We start from the raw sequence: 16923 nt of genomic DNA, 5'->3' as shown, positions 1-16923 counted from the left end.
CAGATAACTTCCCACTGGAAGGCTTTAGTTATTTACATAAGCAGGTTCGTAGGACTATATATGTGTATGTCTCCATCGGAAAATGGAAAAGTTCTGTTTCGAAGAGAATGAGCGTTCTCCCGTTTTAACAATTTAAGATAAACCTAGGGTTTTTAATTTAGATATTGTGTATATACAGGGTGCTCCATGAATTCGCAAATGGTTTTAAAATTCGTGAAAATTGAAGGAATTGGTACGTGTGAATGTTTGCGATAAATTATTGTCACAAATATGGCTTTCGTGCAGAAAAAACTTTAGTTCAAATTTTCGTCGATAGAAGACACTGCACGAAAGTAAATAATAGAATTATGGACTACAACCTTTTTTCAATCTCTTCTGCATCCAGAACAAACAAAAAGAAAAACAAAAGCGCAAACCATCGCAAGATAGTTTCTCTGGGCAGTCAGAGGTCGTGTCTGTCTGTATCCAAAACGTTCATGTGGCAATTCAGTTCGGTGGGCTATTCTTGACTGAGGCAAAACTTCAACACATAACAATAAAAACCTTATGTACGTACCAGGAACATAAAAACTCAGAAGTGAGCTGTTAGTCGTACACTCTCCATAACTCCGTAACTTTTTTGCATTGAAATATTCCAATCCCTTCAATTTTCATGAATTTTTTAACTATTTACGAATTTATGAGCCAGCATGCATATTAATGCACGTGATTGTATTGTACGTTTTATAAACCATTTTTACCAGAATCTACAGCAGCAACTACGAGGGTGTAGTCTAACTTGGTTGTCGGAACAGGCTGGAGCAGTATGATTTCTCCCGTTTTACGGTCGATATAAAACGTTTGGTTGTCACCTTCCACCAGCTCATAATGGACTCTTCCATTAACTCCGACGTCCAAGTCAATCGCATGAACCTGAAAAAAGTTAGAATATATATAAAGCACAGCGCATAAAGTAACCAATTTTCAACTCATAAAATATGCACATGCATTTTTGAATATGTTTGAGGCAAAAGGGGAACATCTACCCAGACGTTACCGTTTAGCAAACCTATAAATGAGTCATCACCAAGAAAATTCAGGATAGTAAAAAGGTTGCAGAAAAAACGCAAAACTTGAAATGTATTTCCATCTTAAGGCTCCTATAAAAGAAAGCGGTCTCGAAATGCATTTCCACCTAATAGATTTGCAGCTCCTAGTGATTTCTCGAAAATCGTTGGAAGAAAGAAAAATGCGGGATAGAGAACAGCGATTGGCTATAGTGATAGTATAGATGCAACAGTCTTGATCAAAGATGGTGAATGAATCAGCTTGATGTTTAAAGTGCCTCTAGTATAATACTAATGTATAAATGCCACATTTTGGCGTGAATGCGTCTTATAAATAAGCGTTCTTCAGTCTTTTTCAACTTGCGGATCGATGAAATTATGTGAATAATTTCCCGGACCGGCATGAATTGGTGAAGTAATTTGGAAACAGGCGAAAATCAATAATAGGAGGAAAATTTCTATGTATTTCTAATTTATTGAATTAAAGCATCGTTGGGCTTGGAACCTTTCTGCCACCTATCAAATAAAAACAGAACCATCTGTTATAATTCTTCGAGTAAAATTGGTTGTTGGTTTCAAACTGGTCGACAGTATGACAATGAATAGTATATGACATGATATTACACATTTTCTATTTTCATGATGTAAACGGGTGTGAATTTTATGCATCATGATACCGGTTACTATGTTTTTATGAGGACATTTTTGACAAACATAGTTTAAAAAAATAAAAAACTACCGTATTTTAACATGTATGAGGAATATCTTTTTGCCAAAAATTGGGTTCCAAAACAGGAGTGGTTCCTTGCACATGGATAGTATTATAGTATATTTTCAACTTTTTTTTCCAAATTTCAATTTTATAAAATCAGGAGTTTCCTTATAAGCATCAAAATACGGTATTTGCTCTGTGACCCCTGCTGCCACCTATGAAATAAAAACAAATAATTGTTATAATTTCCCAATCAAAATTGGTTGTTTATTTCAAATCGGTGGGGCAGCGTGGGAATAAAAAGTTTCAGTGGTGGACAAATTTATCACTGACATGTTTGACGATGTGTTTAGGTAAAAAAAACCCATCGAATTTAATCAATAAAAGTGACCCATCATTGCCTTTGATGACCACCAAAAATCTTTCACACAGACTTCTTCCATAACGTACATTCAACTTAACATTCACGAGCTGAATTTTCTGTCAACACACGGACTTTTATTCATTTTTTTTTCTTGCTTCCATTTTAATATGTCCATGCGCATGACTACTTGCTTCGTTTGAATAAGAGCATGATTGATCGATTCTTCTGGATGCTCCTAGAGATTCCAATGATTAATCAACACTGAGTATAATTAAAGCGCTAGATGACAAGATGCGAAAAGTTGTTCGGACAGTGACACATTAATCGCATATTTAGGCGGATTGGACTTCACTATTTGCATTGATGCCTCAAGGGTATGAGGCACAAAGAGAGAGTGAGAATAAACTCAATAACCATTAGCATAAGGAATTCTGCCGTTCCAGCGTACGTTGTGTGAACACCTGACTGCGTTTCATTTAGGTAAGAGCTTCGCATCAAAACAACGAGGCGATCTCGTGACGGCGATGAGAACACTCGGAATAGATAAATTACTTGACAAATATAGCGCATATTCTGAACATGTTTGATGGTTATAAATTGTAGGAACTTTACTCGACGAATCTGCCAAGAAAAATCAAAGTTTCGATGGCAAGTTTGACTTTAGTCAGACAGAGGGAAATCCGGAATTACTTCCCTTAGGCCTGCAGGAAGGACTTTACAGTCCCTTGAGGTCAAACATTGCTTGTATTATGTTGGTATTTGTAAAAAAAAAGAAAATAATTGTGATAGAAAATCAGGTTTTATACAGATGGAGCACCTCACTTAAAATCTCACGCCAAGTATATTAGTATAACACCTTATCACAATTCAATAGCTGGATACCAACTAGATAACACTTCAAATGCTTGGAAAGAACTTTTTCTCTTTTGATGTCATCGAAAAAACCTCGACAAGTCACTCCAGTATGCAAATGACACAATCACTTTTGAAACTTCCTACACCGTGAAAAAAAAGTGACATAATCTCAGAATGTGTCCGCATAACATGATTTGACACAGAATCTTCTCGAATACTGGTGGCTTCCAGATCGCTTTAAAATGTATTAAAGTAAGATTTTCCAGGAGCCACAGTCGCGCAAAATAGTGGACAAATCGTCAAAATTTGGTTTTGGATAGGAAGCCAATTGATAGAATTTAAAAGCATGGAATCAATTTCAGTTATCGTGATGAATTAGGTAGTAAATAATAGGTATGAAATCATGAACTTCAATTCTTATTCCTGTAAAACAAAGTAACGTAGTTTTTGCTGCGTATAATCCGCATGTGCGAATTTCATTGCCACCCACTAATAATGAAATATTTATGAATGGAAGGGGGGTTGTTGGTTACGTGTTCAAGTAACGAATGACGATTTTTCTATTCACAGCTACACGTAATCTAAAACCTATAAATTATTATTTTCAGAAAAAAAATTATTCCTATTCCAACTTCTCGGAAAAAGCAGCAGATTATGCGCAGTGGCATGAAAGGTGCATAGGTAACAGGGAGTATGGCACTTCACTGGCGAACCGTTGATCGTAGAAATATACTTCCAGTTAGAAAAACATCCAAATAACGTATAGTACTCAGGCATGCAATCCATGTTGCAAAGGATTATATAGTTATTTAAAAAAAACTTTTCATAAAGACACACTGTGCTCAAAAACCTAATTACAAAGTTTTTTCCCTGTCTCTCCTGATACAAACTAAAAGCGTTCCACGTTTCCAATTACAGTCTTTTTATTTGGCATCGGGAGACACAGGACAACGACTTTCTAATGGGGCTTTTAAACATACGGGGACGGTGTAAAAAGTTATTTTTTTATATAACTATGCAACCCCTTGCAACATGAATGGCATATCTCAGTACTACAGCCTCTAGGATGAACGATTCGCCAGTAAAATGCTATACGCCATGTTGTTACCTACATGTATAATGATCCGCATATATATCCAGTAATAATAATCTGCATTAACAAATTCATATATTTTTTTCTACATACAGCGGATATATATAGCTATAACCAGCGGATTATACGCAGGTAAATACGGCATCCCTTGACTTATTGACTAAGCAAAAAAGAATAAAGGAACTAAAAGCTCTCAATAGGAATGTAGGTAAGTGTGTGTTGTGCAGATTTATTAACGAAAATAACTTTGGAGTAACTTCTGATTGGTTATGATGCATGCATTTGTAGGTTTTTGTGAAGAGAAATAAAAAAATGTTCTATGAGTAAATCTTCCTGGCCTAGGTATCAATACCCTTGAGCATATCGGTGCCCGCCACAGCTACTGTTGACGTGTCACTGACCAGGGTTCAGTAACCAGACACTCCCATCTCTCAAATGTAAAAGCAAACTGCGTAGTAGTTCATGTGTAAAGAAATACGTACTCCTCACTTGTTATTACAAGACATAATGAAAATCGGCTGTTGTGTAAGATATATAAGCATCCAGTTTTATGTAACATACTGTTTACGTAAAGGTCCTGTTCTTTTGGGAAATTTTCATCTCTGCCCCTACCAGGACTCAAACCCGAGTGCTGATCATTTGATCATTTTTGTCGCACTAGGATGATTTTCTGCACACGAGAGCTAATTAGACCGGGACCTGCAATTTATTGCCGATTCCGAACGCGGCAGGCTTGTTTCTTATTCTCATCGAGAGGTTGGTGCGCTAACCCCCTTCGGTGTGGGACTCTCTGCGGTAGCAATCGTTCTTCTGTGGTCATGTCCCCGTTTCTGTTGCACCCCCGTGTCAGAACCCAAGTGCTCTACCAACTAAGGTTTTCTGACAGATGGGGGTATTGTTATATCCCTCTTGAAGCGAATATATTTGTTGAATGGTACCGTGTGATGGATGGTGACCACAAACAGCTAATGGCTCGTAAATGATATCAAGGCCCATCAGATGGTAATGTATATGCAGAGAAAGATGCATTTTTTTAAGATATATATATGTCACTATCTGGTGACATTGATGTCATTTACGAGCAATTAGCTGATTGTTGTCACCGTCCACCGATATCATTCAGCATATGCATGCGCTCCAAGGAATAAGTATTCTATTTGCCACTATAATTTAATTTGTGGAGCATTCGGTCGGCATCCGAGGGTCCTGGGTTCGAGTTGGGGCAGAGATGAAATTTTTCCAAAACATCCGTCTCTCTACATAAACAGCAAGTTTTCAATATATCTTGTACGTTGCATTTCAGTTGCATTAGCATATGAAGCAAAGTTTTCTCAATACGTGTATACGTGGTATGTATATACTACTCTCTTATTTCCTTATGAAATGCTGAAAGTGTATATTTCTCTGTGTGTGTCGCCCCCCGACGTTTTAATAAATTGATTGCAAACGAAGTTCCATATACAAACCTTCCTGACTATATATCCTTTCTGGGCTTCGGTGGGAACAACGGAATAGTAAGGTAGATTGACGAAAATCGGAGCGTTGTCGTTGACGTCGATAACGGTGACGTCGACCAGTACGTGTGCGATTTTTTCCGACGGAGTAGCCGCACCAGCACCACCACCTCCTCCTCCTCCTCCTTTTCCTTTGACTTCGACAACCAATCTATAGGAACTTTGGACTTCACGATCGAATACTTGGTTTCTTGTCCGAACGGCACCTGATGTACGACCTGAGAATAAGAAAAATAAAATAAGGAATGGGGGAAAAAATATATGAAATGAAAAAAAAAGAAATCAGATTAAATTCCGATCCACTCGAAGGGAATAAATCGGAACTCAAGAGTGAAGTCTCAAACAAGAAGAACTGAACAGTTTCAAATTAATGTTCTTATACATATATATACAAACTTAGAATATTTACGTGGATAAAAAAAAAAAATTGAACTAAAGTGAAAGCTAAAGTGTCATACAAGACAGCAAACTTGAATAAATTGAGAAGAAAAATTTTTACAAGGAGATTTTCTCGACAATTTACAAAAGGAATCACGGGAGTGAGAGGAAACATAAGGAAAAATAAATAAATAAAATAAAAATGGAAAGGGATTATTGTATTTACCAAGGACTGCGAAAAATTATTTACTGTCTCGTTACCGTGACAAAGCGAGTGCATAAATCATTTTTCTCCTTTAAGAGAGAGAAATGACTAAAATTGCAAAGAAATTGATGGAGTTAGTTTGGATTGTTTGAATAGGATGGGGGGAAAATAAGACACGTGCGAGAGAGAGAGTTGGTAAAAAGGCACGAAATACCGAATATTGGTAGAAAAGAAATCAAAGAAAATGCAAGAAAAAAAAGTATCACACAATTAGAATTGTGAAACGGAATGGAAATTGGTACATAAAAGGGTGTATTATTCGAGAATTTTAAAATATTTACGAAATTTGACATCTTTGTTGTTCACGATTCAGCACAATTGTAATATTTTTTTCCCTACCATTCACGATCGACTGATTATGAATATGAATTGTTTCACAATGTCGTTAATTTACGAGAGATTTTGAAAAATTTTCTAAGATGGAGGAAACAAAATTGAAAATAACAAATGCCTTTTATGTTTTTACTATAATATGTGTAACAATGACGCTGTATGTAGTAACTTTGTGTTGGCGAAAAAGAAGATATAGTGATTGATCATTATTAGTCTGTATATACGGAAGTTGTGGAAAGAGACTAATGTATCGAAGATATACATGTCGTTTACTAACTAAACTTTCACCATTAAGTGTCCTTCAATCGAATACTTCGAGCATTTTCGTATCATTAATCGTGTCACAATAATGGTGGGCAAGACAAGAAACTTTTTTATTGACACATGAATTGATGGAAATTGTTCAACTTGTTTCCGTGTTTGTCATATGCTCGGTTGCTTTAACATTTCCACACATACGAAAAAAAAAAACAAAAACCAACGTAAACGTAACGATAAATTCTGAGAGTTTTCGGTAGATACATGGTTTCAGTTGCTGTTGTTGTCTTTATATCTCATTTCAATGGAAAAATTGTGGTAACGCGAAGAAGCTTAACCCTTCAAACGCGTAGCTTTGTATGTGTCAGTTCTTTAAACGTTTATTACTGTAGCCGGTTTGAAGATAAAAATTCAGAATCACCTTTGCACGAAAGGTGAGGTTATATTTTTTTCCATTTTATATTTTGAATTCACTGGTAGATGTATCAACTAAATATAACGACGATGTCTCCTTATTTGTGGCACAACATGAGGGGCTATCATTCCGCTAATTCGTTACAATGTTTTGTCTCCATTTCTATTCTTTTTACTTTGAAGTTTTGCAATCCGAATTTTTTTCTTTCTATTGTTTGAATCACGAAAAATATTAAATAATTAAAATTGAAATTAATAAAAATATTTCTTCAATACATTTACTTCATGTACCATTTTTTCAGCTCTGTACGCCCTCTTGAAGACCCTGTATACGCAGTGCAATTCGAAATAGATTTTTTTAAATGATTTTTCTCCCGGTTTCAATACGTGTCAAGGGGTTAAAGACCACTGAATTGTCCAGTATGATTTTCACCGTAATCAGTGCATTTTGAATATTCTTACAGTTAGTTCTTTTATGACTGGTTAAAAGGTATATTTTAGGCTATCGATTTATTTTTCTTTTTAATGAAGGTAAAGTTGCTAGAATTTAAACAAAATTTATCAAGTCACGTATTTGCACGTTGAGCATCAAGTGATTTAACGATTCGCGGATTTTTCAATTAGATAATTCCAGTGTAAGAATTTGTTTCTCCTCAGATGCGATCAGTTCCCAGAGTTTAGAATTCAGGAACTACTGCAGAAATCGATTTATAGCGAAACAAACTTTTATAAGCGAAAATCGACGGAAACCACCCAAAATTGACGATACAGAACTTACCAGGCATTATGAACATTTTTTGAATTTCAGTTAGCAAACATTTCGGCAGCAAGTCAGAGGGGAAATTGTATAGATATGCATTTTATGTGTGTGTCAGACATTCTCTGAAATGTGACAGGAAAATATAATTAGGCTTCTTCACTCGTATCTAATATGTTTCGTCACATTCACTATACTGACGAGAAATCATGTCTCGTCATGTTTCATTTGTTACACACTCCCTTCAAAATATTTTATGAAATGAGTCATTCTCTTTGATGCAGATGCCTTCAAAAATGCCTAAATAAATATATTTATCTATTTGGTTTTCAAATAAGCTAGATTTTACAAGAACGAAACCTTGAAATTAAGCGAAAAAACTGTTCAAAGCTGTTGAATAGAAATAGAGGATACTCCAAAGAATATAGATAATGCCTTAGGCCCGGAGATTAACTATAAAAGTTTTAGAAAAGATCTTTTACAAAAATCTTTTACAAAGTTACATTCGCTTAAATGTAACTAAATACGCTCATTGGTTACATTTTAAAAATTTTGTGAAACATCTTTTATCAAACTTTTATAGTGCAATCCTGACTAACTTATTTTCTTCGCTCAATAACGTACAAAAAGGAATGCTTACACATTCGCAACGAATTATTTTAATTTCATATTATGTGTTTTTATTATGTATATATATTGCTTGTAATTGCGTTTTTAATTGGCTTGATGTATTTTTGAAATATATGACATCCATATTTTTGTTATGGGCATCTTTTTCTCACCCACCTCGTTGGGCATTTTGCCTGTTATGACATTGCATTCGTACTAATAGAGTAGTAATGTATTTGTACTACAGAGAGATCATATCTAAATTGTATTGTTAACTAACCCATGTCTCAGGCCGGGATAATATTCAGTACTATAAAAGTTTTAGCAAGTTCTTTAATAGAACTTGAAAAACGAAACTAATAAGCGTATCGGTTACTACGAGCAAATATAACTAATAGGCTTATTGGTTTTTTCTTCAAGTTTTGTGAAAGATCTTTTATCAAACTTTTACAGTGTAATCCAGGTGGAACATGACGGAAAATGACTGCATTTGTAAAATTAAAAGGACAGAAATATATGGAGAAGTAGGGGAATAAAAGAAAAATTCAGTATTGGAATCGACATGAAAACAGATTTTTAGAGCGATTTGCGATTAGAACGAACCAAGAAACGCCTCTATAATAAAAACAAAATTTATACAGTCTAACCTCGTTAGTGCGTCACCCGGTTAACACGTCAATCCGCTTACCGGGTCACTTTTTGGTAGTCCCAATTGTCCTCAGGCAGGAATAGGCACAGCTCCGTTTAACGAGTCACTCCGCTTATTAAGTCACATTTTTGCTCTCCCAAGAGTGACTCATTAACGAGGTTTGACTGTATTAGCATTTTCTCTTACCTATTTCGAACATTTGCGACGGGTTCAAAATGCTGAACTCAAGATGTTCGTTGAGAGCTAATCCCACGGGTGTGACGACAGCCACAGTAACGACGCCAGTCGCATTTTCGACGACTGTAGCCTCGTACATCGGCCTGCTGAACTTGAACGTCGGTTGTTGAGGCTCTTTCACCTTGACGGATACTTTCGCGCTGGCCTCGAACTCGGAGTCACTGGCCGAAACGACCAGCTGGTATTCCTCGCGCAGGTCCTCGTGGTTGCGCACGTATATGACGCCGGTGTCCTCATCTATCCGGAACTTGTCGCCTTCGTTTCCGGAAACGATGTTGTACTTCAAGGAGCCCGTGCCGACCGAGTCCGCGTCCGTCGCCTTCACGGACGTGACAATGACGTCGCGGTACGTCGGGAGTATGACCGTCGCAGCGTACGTGCGGTGCTCGAATTCCGGCGGGCAGTCGTTCAGATCAGTGATGATGACTGTGACAGTGGCTGGGATCAGGGCGCTTAGCTGCGGTTTTCCTGAATCGGTGACTTGGACAGTGAAGGTTAAATTCGCGAATTTCTCGTGGTCGAGTGTTTGGGCAGTACTGATAGCCCCTAGAGTGGAAAGAAAAAAAACAAGTGAGATTTTATGAAAATACAGTCGACGTTCATTATAACGACCCCTTTCGTTCCACAGAAAACAAGCGTTATATTGAGAGGTCGTTATAACAAACGTGCGACAAAAAAAGTAGTTTCTCAAGAGCATTTATAATTTCACGGAATAAAAATTATCTTACGCCGGGATTACACTATAAAAGTTTGATAATAGTTCTTTTATAAAACTTTAAAAATGCATCCAATAAGCGGGGATCGGTTACATTAGAGCGAATGTAACCAATAGGCTTTTTGGTTTTTTTTTTCAAATTTTGTAAAATATCTTCTATCAAACTTTTATAGTGTAATCCCGGTTTTATTCATTTTTGTATTGTAAGCAGTTGCAGAAGTGTCAGAATTTTTTAGACCTGTGGGTACTCATCTATATTTTTAAATATTGGTTGATTTTGATTTCTGAATTAAATTTGGGGGAGGGGGTGACTTGGACTGACGCTACGGCAGCACTCACAGAAGAAAATAATAATTAAATTGTAATGATTAATTTCATGCATACACCTGCGTACAAACCTCTGCAATACCTGGGATCAAGGTCAAACAAAATTTGGCAAACGGGAAACAAGCATTTTGTACTTTTCTTTGTAGTGAAAGGAGGAGAGCTGAGTTTGGATGTTACATTGGATTGAATGGGGTTTTTAGGTCATTTTATTGGATGGAAATAATATGGAATTGAGTAGGAAAACATTTGGGAATTGTCACTATGGTCGCTATAATGGAAAGGTCGTTATAACGACCGCGGACTGTAGTAGTAATCCCTGCAAGGCGAATGTCAGGAATCTTCTATTTCTTGCTCTCGATCTACCAAGAGTACTTGATGTAGTTAAGGTGCCTATAAAGGAGAGCAGAGACTCGTTTTTTTTAAGCAAAGAAGAGCCCCCTCGTTACAGTACACAGCTCGGTATCGCTCAACCCTTGCAATCCCAAAATATCGGTTCCTAAAACTCTCTCAAAACGGCAACCACGGGCCCATATGCCTTTGTAAGTTTTCTTCTCCTGATAACATGTTTTCCTCTTCCCCGTCCTGTTAATCAGCTGCCAGTGGGTGAAGTCAGCTTTTGTTCAAAGTCTGATAGCGGGGGAGAGATGATTTTTTTTCCTTTCCCCTCCCAGGTAGTATAGTATCAATATATTATTACGCACACATAAATAACAGAAAACGATAGTCCTCCCCTTCTTTATTATTATTATTATTTGGTGTAATGGGGGAACGCATTTATTAGGGCGCTATTGGGGAGGAGGATCTTCTTGAAAATAGGTAGCAATTCCTAGAAGATTTCGTGATTTTCAAATGTGGCAGTTATAATACACTAATCAGGAGCATTTTACAAAACCGCTTAAAAGGTTAAAACTTATTTAAAACATTTGAGCTTTCCGGCATGTCTACTATCAACTTTTTCTCGTTAACCTTATGCTCACAGGTCGAACATTCGTGCGTATGTCGAAGAATTTTCAACATTGAGTAAGTAACAATTTTTTCCGATGTGAATCACCGTGTTTATTAATTCCCGTAACAACTACAAACTTGCTAGCATAATTTAATATGTTATAAACCAACATTAAATTTACGAATCCCTCGGTAATTGAATTATACATCAACTTTCGTTTCGACTACGCAAATAAATTGTGCTCGCACGTCTGAGGTTACCAAACAGCCAATGCCAAATACAAGTTTATTTGACAAACGCAAATTCCCGATGCGATATTCGCTTTGAAGTTTGTGATCTTTATCATACTATGAGACCATATTCATTATCAACATTAAATAGAATAGCTGGAAGTTAGAAAGAGAGAGACGCTAACCCTATCACCAAGTAAAATGCAATATTAATCATGTAAAAATTCACTTGTATTGAGTAGACATTGAGAAAATTCGACTTCATCTGAACACTTGGAATTATACACTAATGAATTATTTTAATAATATTTCTAAGCCATTCAGTTTAAATTAGATAGATTAACGATCGATATCGGAACTCTTTAAAAAGGTAGATATTAGATAGATAGAGATCCAAATTATTCGGGAAAATTTATTGGGACCTTGAGAAGTAATCGAGCTAAAAATGATTTTTTTTCCAAAAAAAAGGAAAAGAAAAATCTTTATTTCTGTTGAACCGGAAGAAAGTAAAAATGGCGGGATTTGCGATTTCCGGTCGATAAATTGTTTCAAGTTCTTGTCACATGAGATTTTTCTTCTCGATACGGATCTGAAACAAAAAACTGTTTTATTCCCCCAAGATCTGAATTAAACGTCAGTATATAAACTTCTTAAAAATATATTTATTACTGCTTTGGTTAAGGAAATTCATGCAATTTGTGGAGCGATAAATAATCCAAAGATTCTTATGTAGGAGTTTTTAGACTAAATTTGCGTCGCATTAAACTCGCGTTTGAAGAACAGTTATGATACGATTGATTGAATTAAAAGGGTGTCCCATAAATTCGTAAATTGTTAAAATAATTCATGAAACAAGTGAAGTATCCAGTGATACTTTGGGTTAGGGATTTTTTGGCTAACGAAGATTTTTTTTTCTTGCAATTTTTCTGCCTCGGCTAACGAATACGGATTCATCTAAAGAACATTTTCGTTGACGTAAATTCACGCTCAAACATAAAATAGCCTCGTCATGAGCTAAATTTTCGCACCAATCATCAGCAGAAGTAGTGTCACTGGAGTTCGATTAGCTCATGTCCACCTCGGAATCTTTTTTCTAGGAGTATTGTACACCCACGCTGAGTTGGCCTCTGGCTACGTCATGAAACGTCACGATGGGCGATTCCATTTATCTTCTGTCGGTGAAAAGGTTGCAGGGAAAAGGAGCAGGTTGGTATTTTCCGTTGGCGTCTTTTGCGCTATTTCAGCAAGTTTTTTTTCCCCCTTTTACCTCTTGTTTCCCCTCCTTGGAAAATGAACCCTCCCTTCGCGCGTCAACGTCAGAAGCCAACTCAGTACTTTCATACAATACCTACACCTCTCTTTCTGAAACTCTTTGAACCATTTCATGTAAAATGAAAGATTCAGCTAATAGAAAATGGATTGAAAAAAAAAAAATAGCCTATTTTTTTTAGAGTACGCGTTCTTTCAGTGCAAGTTTCTTAGCATCAGGCTGAACAGTCTGGGCATTCTAGGAGCTTATCTTTTCCATCTGCATGTATCAGACACAGAAACTAGTAGATTGAAGCTGGTGCTAGTTGTGCACATACTAGAAAATAAGATCTTCAGCATCTCATCTTCCTATAGATTCGGTTTTTGTCTTTTTATAGCATTCATGTGTTTAAAAAGCGCATCCTTCGTGTTTTAAAAAGCGTATCTACAAATTTTTGGGCAGAAGCTGGAACGAATCAAATGATTTTTTTATAGAAACCTATGGGAAATCACGATTCGGGTAATTCCGGAACGAATCATCTTCGCTAGCCGAGGTATCAGTGTATTTGAATGTGGTTTGCGAAAAAGTTATTCTCAAGATTTTTTTTTTTTTACGGAAAAATTGTAAAAATTTTTGCCGACAGGACGATGCACGAAAGCAAATCGCTGTAAATATGCAAATCAGTCTTATAAAATTCAGGGTGTACGGCCTGCAGCTCATCTGTAAATTTTCCTGGTATTGACACTTTCATAAGGTTTTCATTGTGATGTCGACATTGGTAGATAAATCACTATTGGTGGAGTTGTTGTATCTCAGCCACGAAAAGCTTTACGAACGTTTCAGATCCCTATCGCCACAACCAGACTTTCAAGCAGCGTCCATTATCAACAAAAATGTGAACTATTTTTTTTCTGCACCAAAAAAATGTATTTTCGTGGAAATAAGATTTTCACGAACAACATTCAAATGTGTAATTTCCTTCAATTTTTACGAATTTTTTTAACGATCTACGAATGTGTGGGACACCCTGTATATATTTTGGTCCTGATTTGGCAGGTTCGAAATATTTTGAATAAATACAATGTTTTCTCACGCATTGAAGAAGATGCTCACCTGTACTAGCGTCGATGCGGAAATACAAGTTGGCCGTCTTCTCGACGATGCTGTACCTCAACACGGCGTTCAGTTCCGAGTCGTCGTCGACTGCCGCGACTACCAGAGGGGCATTAGAAGTGTCCAGCACGATACTGTCCGAGTCGGCCGCCTCGCTTATTACTCCCGCCACCTCGGTCTTCAAGAAACGGGGACGGTTGTCGTTCCTGTCCAGCACGTGAACAATGACCGTTGCCGTTGAGCTGCTGCCGACCATATTGGTCGCTCGAACCGTGACGTTGTAATACTTGCGTTCCTCGAAATCCAGCGGGACCGACGTCCTCAAGACTCCCGACGTGGGATTTATGAAAAAGCTATCGTTTGAGTTGCCGGCTACGATTTCGTAATAAACGGAAGAACGACTTGTCGCCGATACGGCGGCCACTTTGGCTTCCGAGCGACCGTTCTCGTAAACCTCCACTATGTATTGGGGCTTGTCGAACTTTGGTGGGGCGTTGTCTGCAACGGTAACGATCACGTGTACTGTGACTGTGCTGTTTAGAGGCGGCTGGCCGTTGTCCGTGGCTCGGACAATCAGGAAGTACTCGGACATCAGACGTCGGTCTAGTGTCTGCGAGACGTATACGATGCCCAGGCTTGAGTCTATGGAAAATGTTGATCCGACGTTACCTGTTTTGCGAAAGAAAAAAAAAAAATTTTTTTTTAAATTTCATATTCCCCGAATAGAGTAAAAAAATGGTGAAAATAAGAATATTTTAAGAAAAAAAACCCGTTTTTCTTTGTTTCTGGGAAGAAGTTGTCAATTCTGTATGTGTTTAGCCTAAAAAATTATGAAAATCATTTGTTATTCCCTCTCTAACTTTGCTTTTGTCTGATTGGGTGACTGGAATTTCAAAATTGTGAATTTTTTCCCCACCTTGATAAAGGGTCGTTCAAGTATTTATTACATATGCAGCGATGGGGGGGGGGGGGGGTTCCAGGTTTACTGACTTTTGATAAGACTCGGGGAGGGGTTTGAATGATGCTTACGTCATAAACCATCCTTTAAAAAAACGTGAAATACAGTCGAATTCCGTTATAACGGAACGCCAAGAGACCGGAGAAATCACTTCGTTGAAACGAAATATAAAGGAATTCCAAGTTACCTAGCATTATTCCTATGTAAACTTACTTGGGGGATTAGAAAAGTGTTCGTTAAAACGAGATTTGCGCTATAACGGTATTCGTTAATACGGCATTCGACTGTATTCTTAATGACACCTTATTGGGTGTGTCAAACACGAGAAAAACCTTACGCTCGTTTTTGTGGGTGCCTGAACTAACATTCTCCCTATTGATAAGTCCTCTACGCAGCAACTTTTAGTGACCTTTAAATGTCCTGCTGATTCTTCAAAGGAACTGGGAATGTGTCGCGGCCCGCTTAAGTTCCCTTTAACTTGCCGCGAGTCACTGAAGTGATCCGTAATTATGTCACGGATCACTTGAGTAATTCGGCCGGGAATGTGCCGCCGGTAACTTGAGAACTTGAGTGGTGTAGAACTGTACTGGGGGGGGGGGGGCGCTTAAGTGCTTCAAGACTGTGCCACGTGCCACTTAAGGGATGAGTGGGCTGAGTCAAATGTGCCATGAACCCCTTAATTGTTCTGGGAACTGTGTCGCGGGTCACTTAAGTGACCTGTGGATGTGCCACGATCATACTTAGTGATATGAAAATGATGAATGATGAATGTTGAATGATCTGGAATTGTGCCACAGAACCCTCGAGCGATCTGTAAATATGCCGCTTAGTTCATTAAAAAAAATAGGTTTGAGCTGACGGGCCACATCAGATATCCCGGAGGGTCACATTTGGTCCGCGGGTTATGGATTTAGCATATACGGCTTAGAGGGTGGGATGCAATGAATTTTTATAAAGAATTTTTTTTGAGTTCTTAACCTTCAAATAGCATTGAAAGTTACAGAAATTGGTATTTTCGGCCGGAAATATTCTCAGATGTTCGGCATAACATACTGGATGTTATGCCGAAACTAATATTTCGAAAGAAAAGTGATTTGTCTCCTCCGGGAATCGAACCCGAGCCCCCTTGCATACCGGGCAAGTGCACTAATCAATACACCAGAGACAGAATGAGACTGGAATTTAAATGTGCGTCTCTCGTGTATTGGTTAGCGCACTTGCCCAGGCTTGCAAGGGGACCCGGGTTCGATTCGAAATAGTTTCGGCATAACATAAAGAAAATTCAATTTCTCAGTAACAGAACTTGATTATAATAATATATTATAATAAGAAATAGTTTCTTCCGAAATTTTAAATTTTAAAAGAAATATTTTTTACAGCAAAAAAATAAATCTTTGATTGTCTGGTGCCCTTCGCTCCCATCTCCCCCCCCCCCGTAAGTTTCTGATCCCAACATGCTTTAGGAGGCAGGGAGCAGAGCCGACGAAATTCTGTCGGGGGGGGGGGGTCAGAGTTGTGCTGAATTTTGCTGATAAAGGGGGGGGGGTCAAAAATGGCTAAAAACCTGCTGATGTAATATTTGAACGGCCCGTAATCATTTTAAAAACTGATAATAATTTTCACAGAACATAAGTCACGCGTGTGAACGTTTCACGGGAAATAAAACTAGAGTTTAAATAACTAGAGTTTAATTCGAGAAATAATGGGACTTTCTTCCATTTTTATTCTTATGTACACGTTTTACACCTTGTCATCAATCTGCTTGATATTTTCGATGGAATTGGTGTTCTGATATAGATGCTCCAAGCCCTGAACTTCTTGGAAGAGGTGCCCTTCTGAGTAAGCACCAATGCTTCCATTGAATTTGTCGAGATGTTAATCTCGACTTGGGGTATGACGTG

General features: G+C 37.7%; 1 protein-coding gene across 4 annotated transcripts in view; it reads right to left on the bottom strand.

Annotated features, from left to right (window-relative positions):
* LOC149078611 (fat-like cadherin-related tumor suppressor homolog) overlaps positions 1–16923 on the bottom strand; it is a 568053-nt gene that overhangs the window by 107051 nt on the left and 444079 nt on the right. For all 4 annotated transcript variants that reach the window (XM_089240739.1, XM_089240741.1, XM_089240740.1 and 1 more), the window contains 4 exons: positions 14065–14733; positions 9434–10030; positions 5537–5802; positions 741–912 (listed from right to left, as the gene is read on the bottom strand). In XM_089240739.1, the coding sequence (XP_089096865.1) occupies positions 741–912; positions 5537–5802; positions 9434–10030; positions 14065–14733 (1704 nt within the window). The remainder of the gene's footprint in view (positions 1–740; positions 913–5536; positions 5803–9433; positions 10031–14064; positions 14734–16923) is intronic.

The sequence above is a fragment of the Pholcus phalangioides genome, unplaced genomic scaffold (assembly GCF_987345545.1).
Source record: "Pholcus phalangioides strain wild (caught in Gottingen) unplaced genomic scaffold, Ppha-v1.0 ptg000013l_1, whole genome shotgun sequence".
In the NCBI taxonomy this organism is placed as follows: Eukaryota; Metazoa; Arthropoda; class Arachnida; order Araneae; family Pholcidae; genus Pholcus; species Pholcus phalangioides.
This window is presented reverse-complemented; position numbering and strand designations above follow the sequence as displayed.